General features: G+C 38.1%; 1 protein-coding gene across 6 annotated transcripts in view; it reads left to right on the top strand.

The window, feature by feature from the left end:
- Positions 1-19,744, top strand: part of LOC121424499 — a 50,768-nt gene that overhangs the window by 27,602 nt on the left and 3,422 nt on the right. For all 6 annotated transcript variants that reach the window (XM_041620213.1, XM_041620209.1, XM_041620211.1 and 3 more), the window contains 9 exons: positions 1,534-1,660; positions 2,763-2,895; positions 4,550-4,829; positions 5,559-5,739; positions 7,190-7,291; positions 10,884-10,949; positions 16,845-16,978; positions 17,492-17,708; positions 18,547-18,623. In XM_041620213.1, coding sequence (XP_041476147.1) covers positions 1,534-1,660; positions 2,763-2,895; positions 4,550-4,829; positions 5,559-5,739; positions 7,190-7,291; positions 10,884-10,949; positions 16,845-16,978; positions 17,492-17,708; positions 18,547-18,623 — 1,317 coding nt within the window. The remainder of the gene's footprint in view (positions 1-1,533; positions 1,661-2,762; positions 2,896-4,549; positions 4,830-5,558; positions 5,740-7,189; positions 7,292-10,883; positions 10,950-16,844; positions 16,979-17,491; positions 17,709-18,546; positions 18,624-19,744) is intronic.

The following is a 19,744-nucleotide window of genomic DNA, read 5'->3' on the forward strand; positions in this document are numbered from 1 at the left end:
TCAAGGAATCATTGTTCATTATGTACATGTAATTAAACTATTCATAAATTTCCCAATTATTTTAAATTTAAGTTCTTTTAGATTTAAGATAGAATTATGTAATTATCTCATTTTCTAGTATAGTCACCAAAAACATGCACCTGCACACTTACCACTAACTGTAGTCAAGTTAATCATGGTTTATGCACACTCATTCAGAATTTTTTTTTAATGCTGGTGTAATTTGAAATTATTCAGATAATATTTAGAGGTATTTTTTAAAACTAGAATTCAATGTAAATTGTTATCGGAGATTTGTATTACATGTGTTAGACCGAGGATATATGATTTATGAAGTGGGCTTACTTCAGGTATGAACTGATACATGTAGTCATTTGTCATTTATAAGTATATGGAAATAAAAATGAAATAATGAGAAGTTAATAAGATGTGCAGTCAAACACTAACAAATTGTTTTGATTGTTCATAACCCTTTTGTATACAGTACCTAATATTTCATTTTGATGAGAAATGTTTATTTGAGTGTACATTGCCTGTTTTAAAGCTTTTCAAACATGAGCAGGAGGTATGTATTACGTATGTGTTCATATTTGAGTTCAAATAAATTGTTGGGGTGTTATCCGAAGGTGAGATGTACTATTTCATACTTGCAGTGATTGCTTTAATGCTGCATAATTATTGAGCCACTCCTGGTCTTGTGTGTTTGAAAAGGACTTTGCTAGATGTTTTCTTTTAGTTGAGAAAACGGCATGTAAAAAGTTGCAGCATGAAAGTTTGATGTCCCAGCTCTTGTTGGAATTTTTGGATTTATCCTATGATGAAAAAAAATACTGATGTTTTCAGTTTCATAAGTGTTTATCCAAAATTTATTGAAAATAGTGACAACGTCTACAGTGTACATGGTGTTGAGGTACATGTAGGAAGTGGAAAAGCTTAAGAGATACTGCACCCTTCCCCAAATAAAAAAACAGCCTTAAGCCAAAAAAATCCTATAATGATAATGATTAATAAATAAAGAATAAGATTTCTTTAAATAATGGATTACATTCTATGTTTATTTATTTATTCCTTTATTTATTCAAATGTATTTATACAAGATGAAAACAATCAGCAGAGTGGCTGTATACCTTTGCAATCCTGTGACACAGTGATAAAAAAATACAATTAAAACAATGTGCAGAAATAATAATTGTATTTATTTAGCAACTACTGAACAAAGCTGAATTATCAAAATTCCTAGAAAATTATGTGATCTGATTTTTCACCCTGAGCTGATTTTTTTTAATGATCTCAATGGATGTTGTGGAAGATTTGAGTAGCTCAGTTTAGTTCATCTCGGTTCAATGCAGCTGACATCAATTATGAACAAAGTTTACTATTATTCAACAAAGTGATCTCAGTAATACATTTTTTTTCAACTTTCAATTACTCTTAAATTTCATTGCAAGAGGGATGTATACTGCTTCATAAAAATTGATAATTTTCATCATTAAGATGATTTTATTTTATTATATCACATTGTCTTTGTTTTAGCGCCCAACGGTTCCGTTGTTAGCTTCACTCGAAACACGGATGAGCATTATGCCTACATGAATATGATTCATATGGAATGGGACTCTCGTTACAAGTACTGGAAACCCATTGGAACTGTTGGGGACAGGTGAGTTGCTTGTTTTTCATTTGTAGGGGGCATCGCCAAAAACTTGCGACGATTGCAAGACTATTTTGGGTCTTCAAAACAATCCAATTTCTTGAACTTTTATGCAAATTAGAAATTGGTTGCGTATCTGTTAACTTGCATCAAGAAGCATAAACTGATTTGCTACAGTAAAATCAATGTATAAATTGTTAAAATTGCAACAATAATTAGCAATTACTTACAAATATATTCTTGCAATATCCAATTAATCAGTCTAATAATCTGAATGGTTTATTGCTACCAAGCATGGCTGGACAGACTTGCATTGTGATTCTCCATGGTTTCATGTTGCTTGAATGTTTTTAAACTGAATAATTAGTTGAAGAAACTGGTAATTTGCAATATTTTCTCAATGGTTTTCTGTGAGGGCTTGCATGCTTCTTGGCAAAAATAGAATGAATTGTACCATTTGAAGACCTGACAAATGTAAAAACATTATATACTCCTCTCTTTTTTTGTTATTTAATTTACATTTAAGTAATACAGATACCAATAAGCAATCATGAGCTGTTGTCAAAGCATTAACATCCAGATGATTTTATGAATTTGTAATGATTGATTCTTGTTAGAATATTGTTTGCAATTTCGATGATGATATTACCTACAGTTCTTTGGACCATGGGGAAGTTTGATTTTACAAATTATTTGATGTGTTGTGGAGTGTGGCCCAGTGGTTTAGTCTTCGGACTTTGAAACAGAGGGTCGTGGGTTTGAATCCCAGCCATGGCATAATTTCCTTCAGCAAGAAATTTATCCACACTGCGCAGTACTCAACCCAGGTGAGATGAATGGGTACCCGGTAGGAAGAAATTCCTTGAATGCTTTGAGCGCCTAGGCAGCCCAGCTAAAGCCAGGGTAATAATAATAGCACGGCCCGCTGAAGGAACAGTTTTCGGAACTGAAGCGGCTTCCCTAGGTAAATATACCTATATTATTATTATGTGTTGACAACTTGAATAAAAGTTCTATATGAATTGAAGTATGAGGAACGTCTAACTTGTGCAAAATTTGTGAAAATTACGCCACTGCTTTATTCACCACTCTTACTCTTCAACGTATTTAGGATTACGCTTCAGACTGTTGAAAGCAACTTTGAGACCAAACCACCACCATCGAGTCCAACGTCTAGCCTTAGTCCCAGATCATTAGATGGTACAGGAACAGAATGTACTCCTCATCCTTCACCGAGAGAATCGGTATGTATCAACTTAAGGTCACCATTGAATGATTAGCTGTTCCCCATAACACAAGCCCTTGAAAAATCTGGATGCAGTTGGCCACAGGAGTGCATGCAAGTCTGCTATGCTTGCAGAAAAGTTTTGAACGCTCTCAGAACTTTGTGGCTGATGATTGCCTACAACCCGTCCACAAGGCTTGCATGGATCGATGTGATAGAGTCTGATACCCCTTTCATAAACCCATCCTCCAATTATCAGCCTAAGAGTAATGCGGATAATTCAATAAAAACTGCATTCACAAACTCCGAAAATAATCCGCACTATTTTTTTAAGAGCGCCCGACCTGAAAAAGGTGGATAATTGTCATGGCAACTGCACACTCCCCCCTCCGATGGGGTTGCGTTAGAAAAGGGTGACCTTGTGACTGCACCATGGCAATTATCCGCATTACAGTGGAAATGTGTTCATGAAGTCAAAATCTGGTCCCGATGCTGCTATTATGCGGATAATTGCAACATCGAAATAATGCGTATAACTCTCTGATTTTACGACCAAATTATGCAGCTATTATCCGCATGATTGGGTTTATGAAAGGTTTATTAGGGGCTTATCTTTAAGTTTGATAAAATTAGTCTATATGTGCCATCAAGCATTCAAGTCAACTCTGATTAACATCAAAATTGTGTTACTGTCCGTTGGATTAAATATGATGGATGAATAGATCACATAATCTTCAAATCTACAACAATAGTTGTATATTTCTTGATTTTAATTCAAAAATTTAGATTGAGTTATCCAATTTTTTTTACAATTCATGAGAAGCCATTAATGAGGTATAAATCTATGACAATCTGGAACGTTATCATTATTGGATTGATTATTTAATCAATACATTTATAGGAGCTCTCCTGACAAAGAAACCTGGCATCATATCCTCTTAAAACAATGAAGATTATGAATAACCATAAGATAAGCCAAATGTTTTAATTTGAATTTTTAGCAGATTTCTGAAAATTATTCATACTACAGGGATGAATTTTGAGATGGTCAGCATACATGCAGTAAAATCAAACTTGCTGGTAAAACTTATTTACAAGCGTTGTGGCCCAGTGGATTAGTCTTCGGACTTTGAAACAGAGGGTCATGGGTTCGAATCCCAGCCATGGTGTAATTTCCTTCAACAAGAAATTTATCCACATTGTGCTGCACTCGACCCAGGTGAGGTGAATGGGTACCTGGTAGGATTTTTCCTTGAACGCTTTAGCGCCTATTAATATGGCAGCTCAGCTACAGCCGAGGTAATAATATGATACCAAGTATCAAAGCGCAGTTGAGTATATGCACATAGTAACTGCGCTATATAAATGGACATATTATTATTATTTAAACAGCAAAATGCATTTTAAATCCTTGGTGGGAAAAAGCAAGTAGAAACTGTCAAAATTTTCATATTGCAAATTTACTTTTAGGCTATATACTTATGAATTAGAGCATGCCATTTGATATACAGTGATTTATTATGTGTCAACAGTGCAACACAACCCGCCCTTAGTGAGGTATACAAAACTAGCAGAATATCAATGAGCATTTTCATGTCAAATATATTTTTGAACCTTAGTATATCACATTGATGCATTATCTTTAGTTTTCTTTTTCTCAATTTTAATGATAGAATGAGAACTTGCCCAGACCCATCTCACTGAGATTCCGGGACAAACTGCAGCTGAGCCCGGAGAAGATCACTCCCATTGAAGAAAAGCTGCTTGAAGAACCCGAGGAAAGGTCATTGAGTTTGCATGATGAAGGTGATCAAGACAGAGAACATGTAACAGTGGACCAAGGAGAAATTGAAATTCTGGAGCAGCACGGATGTGATGGTGAGAGTAAACGAGAGGAAATTGCTCCACTGGAACAAAGTGATTCACAATCTGATGCAAAGCAGGCTGATAAAGGTACTTTAAACTGATCATCTGAGTGATTTCTGGATACTGAAATTTGATGTTAAGATTAATTAAAGATATTCCTGATGCTGACGGTGATTGTTTTGGTCAGAAAATTTTAGCTCTTCTTTATCTGACACAAAATTTGCAAAGAATAAGGCAGTGTCCAAATGCTGCAGAAGCTAACAAACCATTTGTTTTATTAGGATTTGAAAACATACCTGTCTCCTGTCCCCATTTATTTTTTATTTTGTTTATTTTTATTATTATTTTTTTGGGGGGTGTGATGGGTGGCCAATTCCGCCTTGTTCACAAATACTTGTCTAAACTTATATGGCGATGCCCCTTTTAAGTTAAAATTTCACATTTAATTTGTCCCAATTTATGGGATGACAATGTTGGCAAGTATTTGAAAAGATTCCAACAAAATGCTATCCTAATAAAGTGATTTGTTGATAACTTATCCATTATCAGACATTTATGATGTATAATTTTTTCCTGTGATTCTTTTATGGATTCTGCTATTCAGTTCTGGTCCCATAACACACAGGTTATCGATTAATCATACGCTTGATATTTCATGAGTAATTGTACACTGTAGGCAATGCAATCAATCACAAAAAATGTTCAACGTTGATTGCTAAGCTTTATATTATGGCTCTCTGATCAATGATTATGAATTTGAACGCTTGTCACGCATACATCCTGATGGCCCAACCGCTGATTTCTGTTTCTATCTAGAAACAACTTTAACAGAGATACTGAGTGCTAGGATGACGGAAGACAAGAAGATGAGTGACCATGACAGCCAGCATCCTCATCACAGCCTTGATGATTCTCTCTATAACTGTTTACGCTGTGCCATGGAAACAATACAAATAAACACAGATACTCCTGCAACGTCAGCCCGTTCAGACACGAGGTAAGAAATTAAATCATTTAAAGTCCACCCCAATAAAAAATTGATTTGAATAAAGACAGAAATATCCAACAAGCATAACAGTGGAAGTTTTATCAAAATCGGATGTAAAATAAGAAAGTTTTGACATTTTAAACTTGGTTTTTTTTTCTTTTGTACTTTATTTTATGAAATATGAAATATTCTAATTTTCTCTTCATTGTCAAGTGAAACAGAGATTCATTCCTCCCCAAACATGTGGAATTAGCAATGTTTAATACTACATGTATATGATTCTGTCAAGTCGGTCCCTATGGTCAAATCTGAAACAAAAATGAAATATTGTATAATTCAAACAAAAAACTGAAGAAATAGTAAGTGATGAACATCATCGACTGACTCATTTGCATGTCACTGAGTTTGTATATCACTGTTTTGTGAAAAATAAGCAAACTTTGAATGCCATAACTTTCTTATTTCACATCCGATTTGATGAAATTTTCAGTATTATGCTAGTTTGATTTTCCACTTTTTATTCGAATCAACAGTATGCTGGGGTGGACTTGGCCTTTACAAAATTTGTGCCTATGATTTAACATGCATGTAAAAACTGATGGCACTATATGATAAGTTGTAATGCAAATTATCATGAGTTGGGCAGCTCATTAAATGAAGTGAAAACAGAACAAAAAGGGTTAGGATGTCCCAAAAGGGTCATCAATTTTATGAAACTGTCTAAAGATAACTCACATTTTTGATGGCTAAACATATAGGTTTATTGATCTGACACTAGCTTTATGTCAGTTTTGGAAATGTGGCTTGTACCATTTTTTCTACATTACCATTCTACCAGCATTTGACCCCATGACCTCTTTTGACACCCAACATTTGAAAGCACCAAAAATAGGCTTCTTGCTTCAAAATAATCAATGAAATGAGCTTGACATTTTCAAGTGCGTATCCAGCCCAAGAACAATTTGGCATCAAATTTTTATATGCACTGAAACCCCGCCTAGTCATGTAAACTAGGGGTAACGGAATAGTTTCGTCTTTGACAAGAAATTGTCGGGAATTACTAAATCTCTATTGATAATTTTGTAGATATGTTTTGTGAACACTTTTGACATATCTGTGTAGATTGTCTTCAGGTTTTGGAAGAATTTTATATCTCATTGGCCCGTATTCTGAAGTCAAGTTTAACTTAAACTCAGGTCTAAAGTTGTGGTTTAAGTATGGCAAGCTAAAAGTATCAAAATTTTTATTAAGTTGTACTGTGCTCTTTCCCAATTCATCGATGGTGAAAACCATCATTAATCTATACTTACTAGACAATTATGAATGATTTGAGAGCCAAATGAGCTGAAGTATGATATCTCTACTGATTTATGTAACAATTGTCTATCCATACTTAAACCACAACTTTGAACCTGAGTTTAACTTAAACCTGCTATTATGTTCTCAAATTCAAATGCAGATATCAAACAGAAAGAGAGAGGACTGGATCTATGGTGAATCAAGTTGCAGAAGCCAATACAGCATCTACAGAGGACCTGGATATATCAGAGGCTCTCATTAGGTAAAAGTGATATGCTAAAATTTACTTAAACCACATTATTGTACGCTTGTCCTTGAAGTAAGTAATCACAACAAGTAGTACTACATGTATAACACAAATTTTGACATGGGTGTATGATAAGAAAACACTCTCAATTCAGAAGTGACATTTACTTAAAAAATAGAATATGGTGAATTTTTACTTATATAAGTAAAAAAACTGGGAACTCAACATCTGATGAAAGCTCTCTCCAAGATATTAACTGAAGACTATTTTTGGATTCACATTTGACGCGCATGAAAGTGAATGTTTATTCCTTTGAGTATAGTTATTCGTAAATTATATATATATTTCAGGAAATATTGGACATATCCTTTTCACATGCCCTTAACCATAATTTTGAAACCCTATGCTATGAAATGTGTATTTAATGATGGAACATTGACTTTTGCTCAATGATTCTCATTTCAATAGTTCTAGTGTGTTAAAGAGCTTATAAAATTCTAAAGAGGTGACCAAGTTTTCATCTCAACATGTCAGTGTTGTAGTGCCTTGATGCTCGGCCTTGGCCTTAAGGCGCCTTAAGGCCTATTTTTTCAAAGCCTTGGCCTTGAACATTCAAGCCTTGGCCTTGAGAGGGCCTTGGCCTTGGCCTTGAGGATTTTGAGCCTTGAAATTTCAAGGCATTTTCAAGGCTTTTTCAAGGCATTTTGTATTTTGTACTTTCATTTGTTTTATAAAAGTAATTATAAATGTTTCAATTGTTCTGTATATCTAATGACACTAAATACTACCAGTCAGCAGCAGCAGAAGCAGTAAGTGTACTTAGCAGTGCCATCAATTGCAATTATCATCACATAATTATGTAACAAAGAGAAGTGATGAAAATTAATATTTTTATTAATTGGTAATATGATGTAATCATGACTAATAAGGATAATGACAATATCAATAATAATGATAATAATTATGATTAGGATTATAGTCAGTGGCGTAACTACAGGGGGGGGGGGCACGTGCTCCCCCCATCAGCTGACTAAAAAAGGAGGAAAAGAGGGAGAAAGGAAGAGAAACGTAGTGGGAAAGAAGACATTAATGTTCATTATAATGTTATAATTATGTTATGTTACATTACATAAGAAACATTTTTTTCATATAAATGAAACATAATTGGCTCAGGGCATATATGTCTAAATTGTTCCTGGTTCTCCCATTGTCTTTTTACCGAGATATATAATCCTGTTATACTAAAACCTCCCGTTTTCAATCAATATACACCAAACTACCAAATATATTTCCTCGCACTTCAAGTTATTCTTTTACATGTACAATAGTATGCTTCTTTTTCATGAATACTTTAAGTGATTGTCCCATTTTAAGGTCTTAATATAAAACATTTCCTGTCCGTGCTTACATTCGCAGTAGTGGATTGGTGAAAGATGTCTGCTCTCCATCAATTCCTAGAATGAGTCCTTAAAATGTTCCTTTTTCTGTTTTCTGATCTAAATATCAAAAATTTTCAGCTCGCGCTTCGCGCTCGCATCATTTGGTTAGTGAACTACGTAAGGTCTTCTTGAATTCCTACAAACAAGCCTTAAAATGCCCCTCTTCAGGTCCGAATTTCCTAAATTTTCAGCTTTCGCTTCGCGCTCGCAAGATTTGATTAGTGAGATGGGTATGTTAATCATGATTACAAGTGCTTTATGTGCATGTTATGTGCATGTAATTCTAACAAAATGCGCAAGCGTTTATTGGCACTCCCATTAAATGACTATGGTGAGATGTGTATAATCTTAATAGATAAAAGATTCCTAAAATATAATCCTTAAAATCTTCCTGTTTGGGGTCAATATTTACAAAAATTTCAGTTCGCGCTTCGCGCTCGCATTATTTAGCGAGACAGGTACGTATCATGATTACAAAAGATTGATTGTAATGTCCCTTTTTAGGTTTGAATATCAAAAATTTTAAGCTCGCGCTTCGCGCTCGCAATAATTGACTAGTGAGATACATGTCCGTTTATTGGCACTGTCCTTATAAAAAAATTTCTATTAGGTCAGTATACCTGGCAACTGGACGCGCTTCGCGAGCTCACTAGGCAGTTCCAAGTTTTTGCTGGTGTCCCCCAATGCCGTGACCCACGGTACGCCACTGATTATAGTGATTTTATGACAGGAATAATTCTGACAGATCTGACTGCAATTTTGAGAACAATTTTCATACTTTAAAAATAGCTTACTCTAAAGAATGATAACAAGGTTGATTTCTATTCCATTAGGTTTTCCTTGTATTATTTTCTTTGACCAACAAGAATGTTTTAAGTCTTAATGATATTCTGAAAAGATTCGGTAAACTTGAACACAAACTTCAATTTCGTCATTTCCAAATGGGCTATGGCATCAATGGCATGATGAGCCAAAAAGTTTTTGAGGGACCAAGCATGGCATACAGAGCAAAATTTTAGGTTTCAAAATCAACAAATTTTTGGATTGTGCTTGCATAAATTATTGTTAAGTAAGGTTCGCATTCAATTTACACAAAAAAATGCCTAGAATGTCTAGTTTTTAGGTCGGAATATTACAAATTTTTGAGCTCGCGCTTTGCGCTCGCATTATTTGATTAGTGAGTTATGTATCCTATTTATGAGTCACCAAATGCAGTCCAGAACAGCTTCCTTTTGTGGTCAGTAAAAATTTCAGCTCGTGTTTTGTGCTCGCGTTAATTTGTTTAGTAAGATGCACACCTTTTTCATGATTACAAAAACAGCTCGAAATATTTAAATTTCATTTCTTATTACATCTTATTACAACATCTCGCAAGGATGCCCTTTTAACAGTGATTAGCACCATAATTGACTTAAAATCGAGTTTTACAACTTCAAAATTGATTTTTTTTTTCAAAACCACTTGCTCGCTATGCTTTCTATAGCGGGAAATTAAAGCCTAAATCAAAATATCTGTCTTATCAATTAGAAATCACTTAAAAAAGCTTTGCTGAACTGCACCAAAATTCTCATTTTGACTTTGTAAGTGCATTTTTGGCTTTGACCTCCCCCCCAAAAAAAAAAAAAAAAACATTCTGCCTCCCCTGTACCAGGTAGAGGAGAAAGACATATGTTGAGAATGGGCATGCGAGGATCAGATCACCTTGGTAACAATAATTATTGCAATGTGAATCGCCTAGAACAATAATTAAATGTTTTTATGTCTAAATCTACATCATGAAATTATTTTCGTTTTAAATGTACAAGGGTCAAAAATTTTGCTCGCTCACACCTTTCATACATTTGGTCCTGTGTGTCATGTATGCCGCCTAGGCATTGTTGTCTAATTTTTTCCATATATTGTACAATTGAAATGCCTTGGCCTTGGCCTTGAGGTTTTCAGGCCTTGGCCTTGGCCTTGAGTTTCCATGCCTTGGCCTCAGCCTTGGTTATTGAAGCCTTGGCCTTGGGTATTAAAGCCTTGGCCTTGGCCTTGGCCTTGGAGGTTTGAGCCTTGACTACAACACTGCAACATGTATTGTCATATGAGTGAATTTATTATTTAAAAAAAGTATTTTCATTATCATCATATTGCATCTATTTCTTTCATTATTTTGATATTAATTGTAGCCAATCCAAGAGAGCTTCCAGCAGACCGAACACTGCCAAGAGTGCGCCAGATTCGTACAGGTCACAGTGAGTATTTATTAGATACTGTGTTTGGCAGGGTGCTGAGGATATGTGTTAGATAATGGTTGTGTGATAATGTGTATGTGTTCACTTATCCATTTTGAAAAAAGAAAACAACACTTATTTGGATTATCATGGACATCCTTTGAACCCGTACGGATGCAAACGGTCCAAAATTAATGCTCTTGTATATATTTTATACAGCTTTAAAATCCTTGATATTCAAATGCAATGATGTAAGAGGTCCTCAGTTGTATAGTAACATTTCATAATGATTCTTGATAAATGAGATTCTGTTCAACACAAAAGTACTCTGTTATGCAATGATTTTGTTTCCTTTTTTCTTCCTACTTTTGTCCTGTTTCTCTTAAGTGCTAAGAGACATGTTTTGTGATGAGCACTATATAAATGTTAATTTTTTTTCAGACTTAATGTTCTGAAAAAAAATGCTTAATTTTTCAAAATAAATGTGTGTGTGTGTATGTGTGAAGGAGCACTTTGAAGGGCATATTTGAGGGTGTGTGCATGTACATGTGTGATGAATAGGGTGGAGTTGAAACAGTGAATCTATCTTGTGTGTTTGAGTGAGTGGGAGAAGGATTTCATGAACAGATAGATTTTTGAAGGTGCGTGTTTGGGGGAGCGAAACAGTTTGAGGGTGATGAAGTGTTGGGTAATGGGCAGAGGCCTCATGAAGGTGTTCATTCATGAGGGTGTTGATAGAGGGAATCTTGAAGTTGTGCTTCCAAGAGGGTGTTGATAGAGGGAATCTTGTAGTTGTGCTTCCGAGAGGTTTTTGGCGGAGGGAATCTTGAAGATGTGGGTTGAGGGGGATTTTGAAGGTTTACATTCATGAATGATGAATGAATGTTGTGGGTACTACAGGGTATTTTTAAGGTGTGCATCCATGAGGGTGTGTTTGGTGGATGTGGGTGGAGGGGATTATGGAGATGGAGATTCATGAGGGTGTGGGTCGTTAGTGTGTGTGCGAAGAGGACCTTGAAGGTGTGCATTCATGATGGTATGGGTAAAATTAATCTGGTAGTAATGCATTCATGAGGGTTCTGGGTATTGCGTCTGGGAGAGGGGATCACTGATTTCATTGTTTTTTTTTTAAAGATATATATGACTCATGATTTTGTTAAGTTGGGGAAAAAAAGTGAAAATATGAAGTGTAAAGTATTATATATGATTTGAAATGTTAAATTGAAATGTTATGAAACTATTTGTTCATGAAATCAGAATAAAAACATTATTCAAAACAAAAAAAAAATCATGAAGGTGTTCGTTCGAGAGGGTGTTGGTCATGAGTGTGGGAGGAGGGGATCTTAAATCTTAAAGGTGTGCATTCATGAGGGTGTGGGGAGAGGGAATCTGGTAGTTGTGCATTCGTGAGGATTTGAGTGGTACGTGTGGAAGGAAAAGGAGGCAATCATGAAGGTGTTTGTTCAAGAGGCTTTGGGTCGTGAGTGTGGGAGGAGGGGAACATGAAGGATTGCATTCATGAGGGTATGGGAAGAGGGATTAGGGTTGGGGTTAGGTAGTTGTGCATTCATGAGGACTTGAGTGGTAGGTGTGGAAGGAGGCAATCATGAAGGTGTTCGTTCAAGAGGGTGTTGGTCATGAGTGTGGGACGAGGGGATCTTTAATCTTAAAGGTGTGCATTCATGAGGATGTGGGTGAAGAGAATCTGGTAGTTGTGCATTAATGAGGGTGTGCACAGTGGGTGTGGGAGCAAGGGATCATGAAGGTGTTCGATCCCCGGCCGCGGCACCTATGCCCGTGAGCAAGGCATTTAATCTACAATGCTCTTTTATCCTGCTTTCAAATAAATGGAAATGCTATGTGCATTGTTGGATCTTAAAGGTATGCATTCATGAGGGTGGGGGGAGAGGGAATCTGGTAGTTGTGCATTCATGAGGATTTGAGTGGTAGGTTTTGAAGGAGCTAATCATGAAGGTTTTTGTTCAAGAGGGTGTGGTTCGTGAGTGTGGGAGGAGGGGAACATGAAGGATTGCATTCAAGAGGGTGTGGGTAGAGGGAATGTGGTAGTATGCATGATATGCATTCATGAGGGTTTGGACAGTGGGTGTGGGAGGAGGCGAAGATGCAGGTGTGCATTCGTATAAAGGGTGTGGGCAGTGGGTGTGAGGAGGGGATCATGGAGTGGTGCATTCATGAGGGTGTTTGGGTTGGGAGTGTGGAAGGAGGGCATCATGAGGGGTCCGTTCAAGAGGGTGTGGGTAGTGGGAAATTTTGGGGCATATTCATGATGGTGTGGGTGGAGGGGATCATGAATGTGTGCATAGATGAGGATGTTGGTAGAGGGAACTTTAAAGGTGTGAATTTATGAGGGTGTGGGTGCAGGGAATGTGGTAGTTGGGCATTAATTAGGGTGCGTGCAGTGGGTGTGGGAGGAGGGGATCATGAAGATGTGTGTTCGAGAGGGTGTGGGTAGAGGAAATCTGATAGTATGCATTTATGAGGGTGTGGGTGGAGGCAATCATGAAAATGTTTGTACAAGAGGGTGTGGGTAGAGGGAATCTGATAGTTATGCATTTATGAAGGTGTGGGTAGAGGCAATCATGAAAATGTTTATTCAAGAGGGTGTGGGTAGAGGGAATCTGATAGTTATGCATTTATGAGGGTGTGGGTGGTGGATGTGGGTGGAGGGGATCATGAAGATGTGTGGGAAGAGGAAATCTGATAGTATGCATTTATGAGGGTGTGGGTGGAGGCAATCATGAAGATGTTTGTTCAAGAGGGTGTGGGTAGAGGGAATCTGATAGTGATGCATTTATGAGGGTGTGGGTGGTGGATGTGGGTGGGGGGATAATGAAGATAGTGATTTATGTTGATGTGGGTCGTGAGTGTTGGATCTTAAAGGTATGCATTCATGAGGGTGGGGGGAAAGGGAATCTGGTAGTTGTGCATTCATGAGGATTGAGTGGTAGGTTTTGAAGGAGCCAATCATGAAGGTTTTTGTTCAAGAGGGTGTGGTTCGTGAGTGTGGGAGGAGGGGAACATGAAGGTTTGCATTCAAGAGGGTGTGGGTAGAGGGAATCTGATAGTTATGCATTTATGAGGGTGTGGGTAGAGGCAATCATGAAAAGTTTATTCAAGAGGGTGTGGGTAGAGGGAATCTGATAGTTATGCATTTATGAGGGTGTGGGTGGTGGATGTGGGTGGAGGGGATCATGAAGATGTGTGGGAAGAGGAAATCTGATAGTATGCATTTATGAGGGTGTGGGTGGAGGCAATCATGAAGATGTTTGTTCAAGAGGGTGTGGGTAGAGGGAATCTGATAGTGATGCATTTATGAGGGTGTGGGTGGTGGATGTGGGTGGGGGGGATAATGAAGATAGTGATTTATGTTGATGTGGGTTGTGAGTGTTGGATCTTAAAAGGTATGCATTCATGAGGGTGGGGGGAAAGGGAATCTGGTAGTTGTGCATTCATGAGGATTGAGTGGTAGGTTTTGAAGGAACCAATCATGAAGGTTTTTGTTCAAGAGGGTGTGGTTCGTGAGTGTGGGAGGAGGGGAACATGAAGGTTTGCATTCAAGAGGGTGTGGGTAGAGGGAATCTGATAGTTATGCATTTATGAGGGTTTGGGTAGAGGCAATCATGAAAATGTTTATTCAAGAGGGTGTGGGTAGAGGGAATCTGATAGTTATGCATTTATGAGGGTGTGGGTGGTGGATGTGGGTGGAGGGGATCATGAAGATGTGTGGGAAGAGGAAATCTGATAGTATGCATTTATGAGGGTGTGGGTGGAGGCAATCATGAAGATGTTTGTTCAAGAGGGTGTGGGTAGAGGGAATCTGATAGTGATGCATTTATGAGGGTGTGGGTGGTGGATGTGGGTGGGGGGATAATGAAGATAGTGATTTATGTTGATGTGGGACGTGAGTGTTGGATCTTAAAGGTATGCATTCATGAGGGTGGGGGGAAAGGGAATCTGGTAGTTGTGCATTCATGAGGATTGAGTGGTAGGTTTTGAAGGAGCCAATCATGAAGGTTTTTGTTCAAGAGGGTGTGGTTCGTGAGTGTGGGAGGAGGGGAACATGAAGGTTTGCATTCAAGAGGGTGTGGGTAGAGGGAATCTGATAGTTATGCATTTATGAGGGTGTGGGTAGAGGCAATCATGAAAATGTTTATTCAAGAGGGTGTGGGTAGAGGGAATCTGATAGTTATGCATTTATGAGGGTGTGGGTGGTGGATGTGGGTGGAGGGGATCATGAAGATGTGTGGGAAGAGGAAATCTGATAGTATGCATTTATGAGGGTGTGGGTAGAGGGAATCTGATAGTGATGCATTTATGAGGGTGTGGGTGGTGGATGTGGGTGGGGGGATAATGAAGATAGTGATTTATGTTGATGTGGGTCGTGAGTGTTGGATCTTAAAGGTATGCATTCATGAGGGTGGGGGGAAAGGGAATCTGGTAGTTGTGCATTCATGAGGATTGAGTGGTAGGTTTTGAAGGAGCCAATCATGAAGGTTTTTGTTCAAGAGGGTGTGGTTCGTGAGTGTGGGAGGAGGGGAACATGAAGGTTTGCATTCAAGAGGGTGTGGGTAGAGGGAATGTGGTAGTATGCATGATATGCATTCATGAGGGTTTGGACAGTGGGTGTGGGAGGAGGCGAACATGCAGGTGTGCATTCGTAAGGGTGTGGGTAGTGGGTGTGAGAGGAGGCGATCATGGAGTGGTGCATTCATGAGGTGTTTGGGTTGGGAGTGTGGAAGGAGGGCATCATGAGGGGGTCCGTTCAGGAGGGTGTGGGTAGCGGGAAATTTTGGTGCGTATGGAGGTGCCGTGGCCGAGTGGTATAAGGCGCCTTGCTATACATAAAAGAGTCCGGGGTTCGATCCCCGGCCGCGGCACCTATGCCTGTGAGCAAGGCATTTAATCTACAATGCTCTTTTATCCTGCTTTCAAATAAATGGAAATGCTATATGCATTATTGGTATACTAGGTGTGAAATTGTTTAAAAAAAAAAAAAATATTCATGATGGTGTGGGTGGAGGGGATCATGAATGTGTGCATAGATGAGGATGTTGGTAGAGGGAACTTTAAAGGTATACATTCATGAGGGTGTGGTGGGTGGATGTAGATGGAAGGGGTCTTGAAAGTGTACATTTTTGAGGATGTGGTGGTGGTTCTGGTGGATGTGGGTAGAGGGGATCATGAAGACGGGGATTCATGAGGGTGTGCATTCATGAGGATGTGGGTGAAGGGGATCTTAAAGGTGTGCGTACATGAGGGTGTGGGGCAATGGAATCTCGAAGGTGTTTTTTCGTGAGTTTGCAGTTGGTTGGTATGGGTGGATGTGCTTTTGAAGGTTTGCATTTATGTGGGTGGAAGGGATTTTGAAGATGTGCATTCTTGAGGATGTGTGTGGGGGGATCTTAATGGCATGTATCAAAGAGGATGCATTTGGTGGGTGAGGGTGGGGGATCTGGAATGGTGTGCTTCATGAGGATGTGGAAGAAAGGCTTTTTGAAGTGGGGTATTCTAGAGGGTGATGTGGTTGGTGAGTTGGGGATCGTGAATGTGTGCTTCATGAAGGTGTGGATGGTGATGATAGGTGTGGGTGAGTGGATCATGAAGGTGTGCATTCAAAAGGGCCTGATGTAGTGGTAAGTGTGGGTGGAGGGAATCTTGAAGGTCCATGTGGGTGCATGTCGGGTGATAAGGTCAATTTGTGCTAGAAAATGTGTGTGCATATAGAATGGACTATTTCTTGTACAGTTTAATAGGTGATGCGTAATTAAATAATTAAGGTTATACTTTTAATATGTGTACCCCACCTATGAATCTTAGAATTTGAGCAGTTGCTGTTGTAGATTTATGGTGGAATAGATGGTAACGTAATATTAATTTCTTTCTAATGTTGTGTAGAGCTGAAGTGAATGTATTGGATCTCAATGTGTGGCCAGATTCAGGCGTCTATACAGAGTACCAGAAGGAAAGGACTAAAGCTTGGGGAAACACCCTGAAAAGACCAAAGTCATCTTCTTCAATTCGCAGTAAAGGTCAGTGATTACAGATACTCATGGTAGAAATTTTCCTCATAGCTATCAAGTCTTGTCAGTAATTATAGTGTCATTTTGGCCAACAGTATATGAATAATAATGATATGCAATATTTATACAGAATTTTATACAATGTTCCTAATTGTTGCATATTGGCAAATTTAAGTATCCACTTCGCAGATGCTTTCTGCAACGTTCAGAATCTATTGAAAATGTCGTCAGACACAGTGGAAAGACTAGTCCAGAGTCCAGGACGACACTGACCTGTTATTACCCAGGCTTTAGCATGACTACCCTAATCACGAGCACAAACATTCCAGGAATTCTTCCTTCTGGCAACCCCTTTGTTATACCTTCGTGAAGAATGGCAAATGTAGATAAAACATCCTCCCAATGGACACTAGTGCAGGAGTGGGATTTCAATCCTGGACCCTATGGTTCAAAGTCTGGAGACTTATCTAATGACCCACAGCACGCCTACAAGTTTTGTATTTCAAATTCAATCCTGTTTAGAGCGCCCATTGTCACGAGCATCCTCTGCCAAAAGTAGGTCTAGCACACCCACCCAACCAGTCCTTATTCAAATGGGTAACCACTGGTTGGCAGGGGGACGAGATGTTGCCTCGTGGGAGCGCATCACCAATCGGATGAAGACCTTCCATGCCCCAGGATGGATAGAGGGATCTCCGGCATCGAGGAGACCAAAGTCGGTGGGACCACACAAGTACAAGTAAGTCATGCCCAGGGGCCCGTTGCAGAAAGAGTTGCAATCAATCGCAACTCTAAAAACCACGCGCAATTTGATTTTCAACCAATCAACAGCGCGCATTTTGGACTTGCGATTGATTTTTAGCTTGCGTTTAAAAAGCAACTCTTTCTCCAACGGGCCCCAGGTGATTAGGATGATTAGAGGGAATTCTTGCATCTGTCTTGCCTGTAGTTCTTACCTTTATTATTACTAATTATTACCTGGCCTTGTGATGGCTTTGAGTTTGGCTTTTCAAGGAGTTTGTGTAAGTAGGTATACGCTGAGCAAATGTAAACACTTTTACCAAAACATGTCAATCCGAGTAGTATTTCAACACTTTGGTGTTTCAGTGTTTAAGACATGTGGACATGTACATGTAGGTATGCCTTTTACACTGCAAAACCACACAGCAATGTAAACACTCTCCCTAGAACATATCAATCTGAGAAGCATTTGAACCCTTTGCTGTATAGTTTCGCTGTATGGGCATATAAGTGCGTAGGCACATTGACATGTCTTAAACACATAAACACTGTTTAATGTCTAAGATTCCCATTTTCATTTATTCCAGAGAACAATAAGTCTAGCAACAATTACAGAAAATAACAAGTGTGGAGCATATGATTTATATGTCACAAGAAATAAGATGGCCTTGGTCCGTAGATTCATTGTCCAGAATGGTTCAACTTGTTTGTTTTGTCAGTCCTGACATTTTAAAGATGTTAATGATGTTGAATCTTGAAAATGTCGAGTTGCTTGATGTGCTTGTATAATTTGTAAAACTTAACATATATATATTTTTTTTGAATTTCTGTCTTAGACCAAGAGGTGCAGTGACTGTGCAACGTCGTGCCAAGTCTGCAGTAGGCCCACGAGAAAAACGTAATTTTTATGAAGGTAAAGACTTCTGTTATTCACCTTTTACCCTTCTACCATTATCTTGAAAGTCAATCTCAACAGGCAAATTATATGCCTTGTGAAGATTTATAGTAATAGAACTATCTTTGAACTTCAAAGGTTGTATTGTTTGTATATATTTCTTGTTATGTGCTATATAAAAATTGTCTAAACCTGTTACAATTTGTTCCATCTTGTTGGAGATTGACAAGATTGTTCTAATGGAAGCAGTACATTGCAAACATATTTTTCAGATTACAAAGATCACATGAAAAGTATGGAAGAAAATCAAAGCCATCTGGCAAAGACATATTGCCACAATTTAGCAGAATGGTACCTCCAAAGGAAAATTACAAAGCAAAGAGAAGGATTTTGAACACTTCAAGCATGTTTGGTCACATGATGTGTCGACTTACATGTACATATATGAAAAAGATTCAACCATCCATCCTTATTGGAAGAAATAAAGACAATTCATTTTTACTGATGATGTGAGAATTCTAGTATGAAAGCCAACCAACATATAGATCGATCCATCAACCAATTTATATCTTAGTTGAAAAAACATATAGCATGCATGTTATGAACCTAGGGTATGCAGTATCATTCCAATAATTCTTTGCCATTTCCAGGCTCATTGTCAGAGGTATTAGTCACTTTGCATGCTGTACAATTCTGTTTTGGCTGTGGTCATTTATTCGTGCATTTATTCTTCCATGCATCATGTCATCATGAAATTCACTTGTATGAAATCATGAATCACTTCATTTTCACTAGCTATTGATATATAGGGTTGATTTTGGTTGCACCTTAACCCTAAGAAAACGGGGGGCTGAATCAGCCCGATATTTTTGGCCATAAATCTGTTGCGCAAAATATTTTTATCGCGTCGCTCGCTGACTTTTACTTTCAAGTCTTGCGCAACTTTAGAGACAAAAATTGTGACCCTCGGGTACGCGGTTCCGAAATTACACAACATTTCCTTAGTGCATGCAGACCCAAAATTGCTCAAAAACATGAATTTGTGTACAAATCCAATGCAAATAGTGCTTTTAGCCAAAATTTAGAAATATATCATTATTTTCCATTTTATTGATTAAAATCAATGAATTCCATCTTGT

This window comes from Lytechinus variegatus, chromosome 11 (genome assembly GCF_018143015.1).
Source record: "Lytechinus variegatus isolate NC3 chromosome 11, Lvar_3.0, whole genome shotgun sequence".
In the NCBI taxonomy this organism is placed as follows: domain Eukaryota; kingdom Metazoa; phylum Echinodermata; class Echinoidea; order Temnopleuroida; family Toxopneustidae; genus Lytechinus; species Lytechinus variegatus.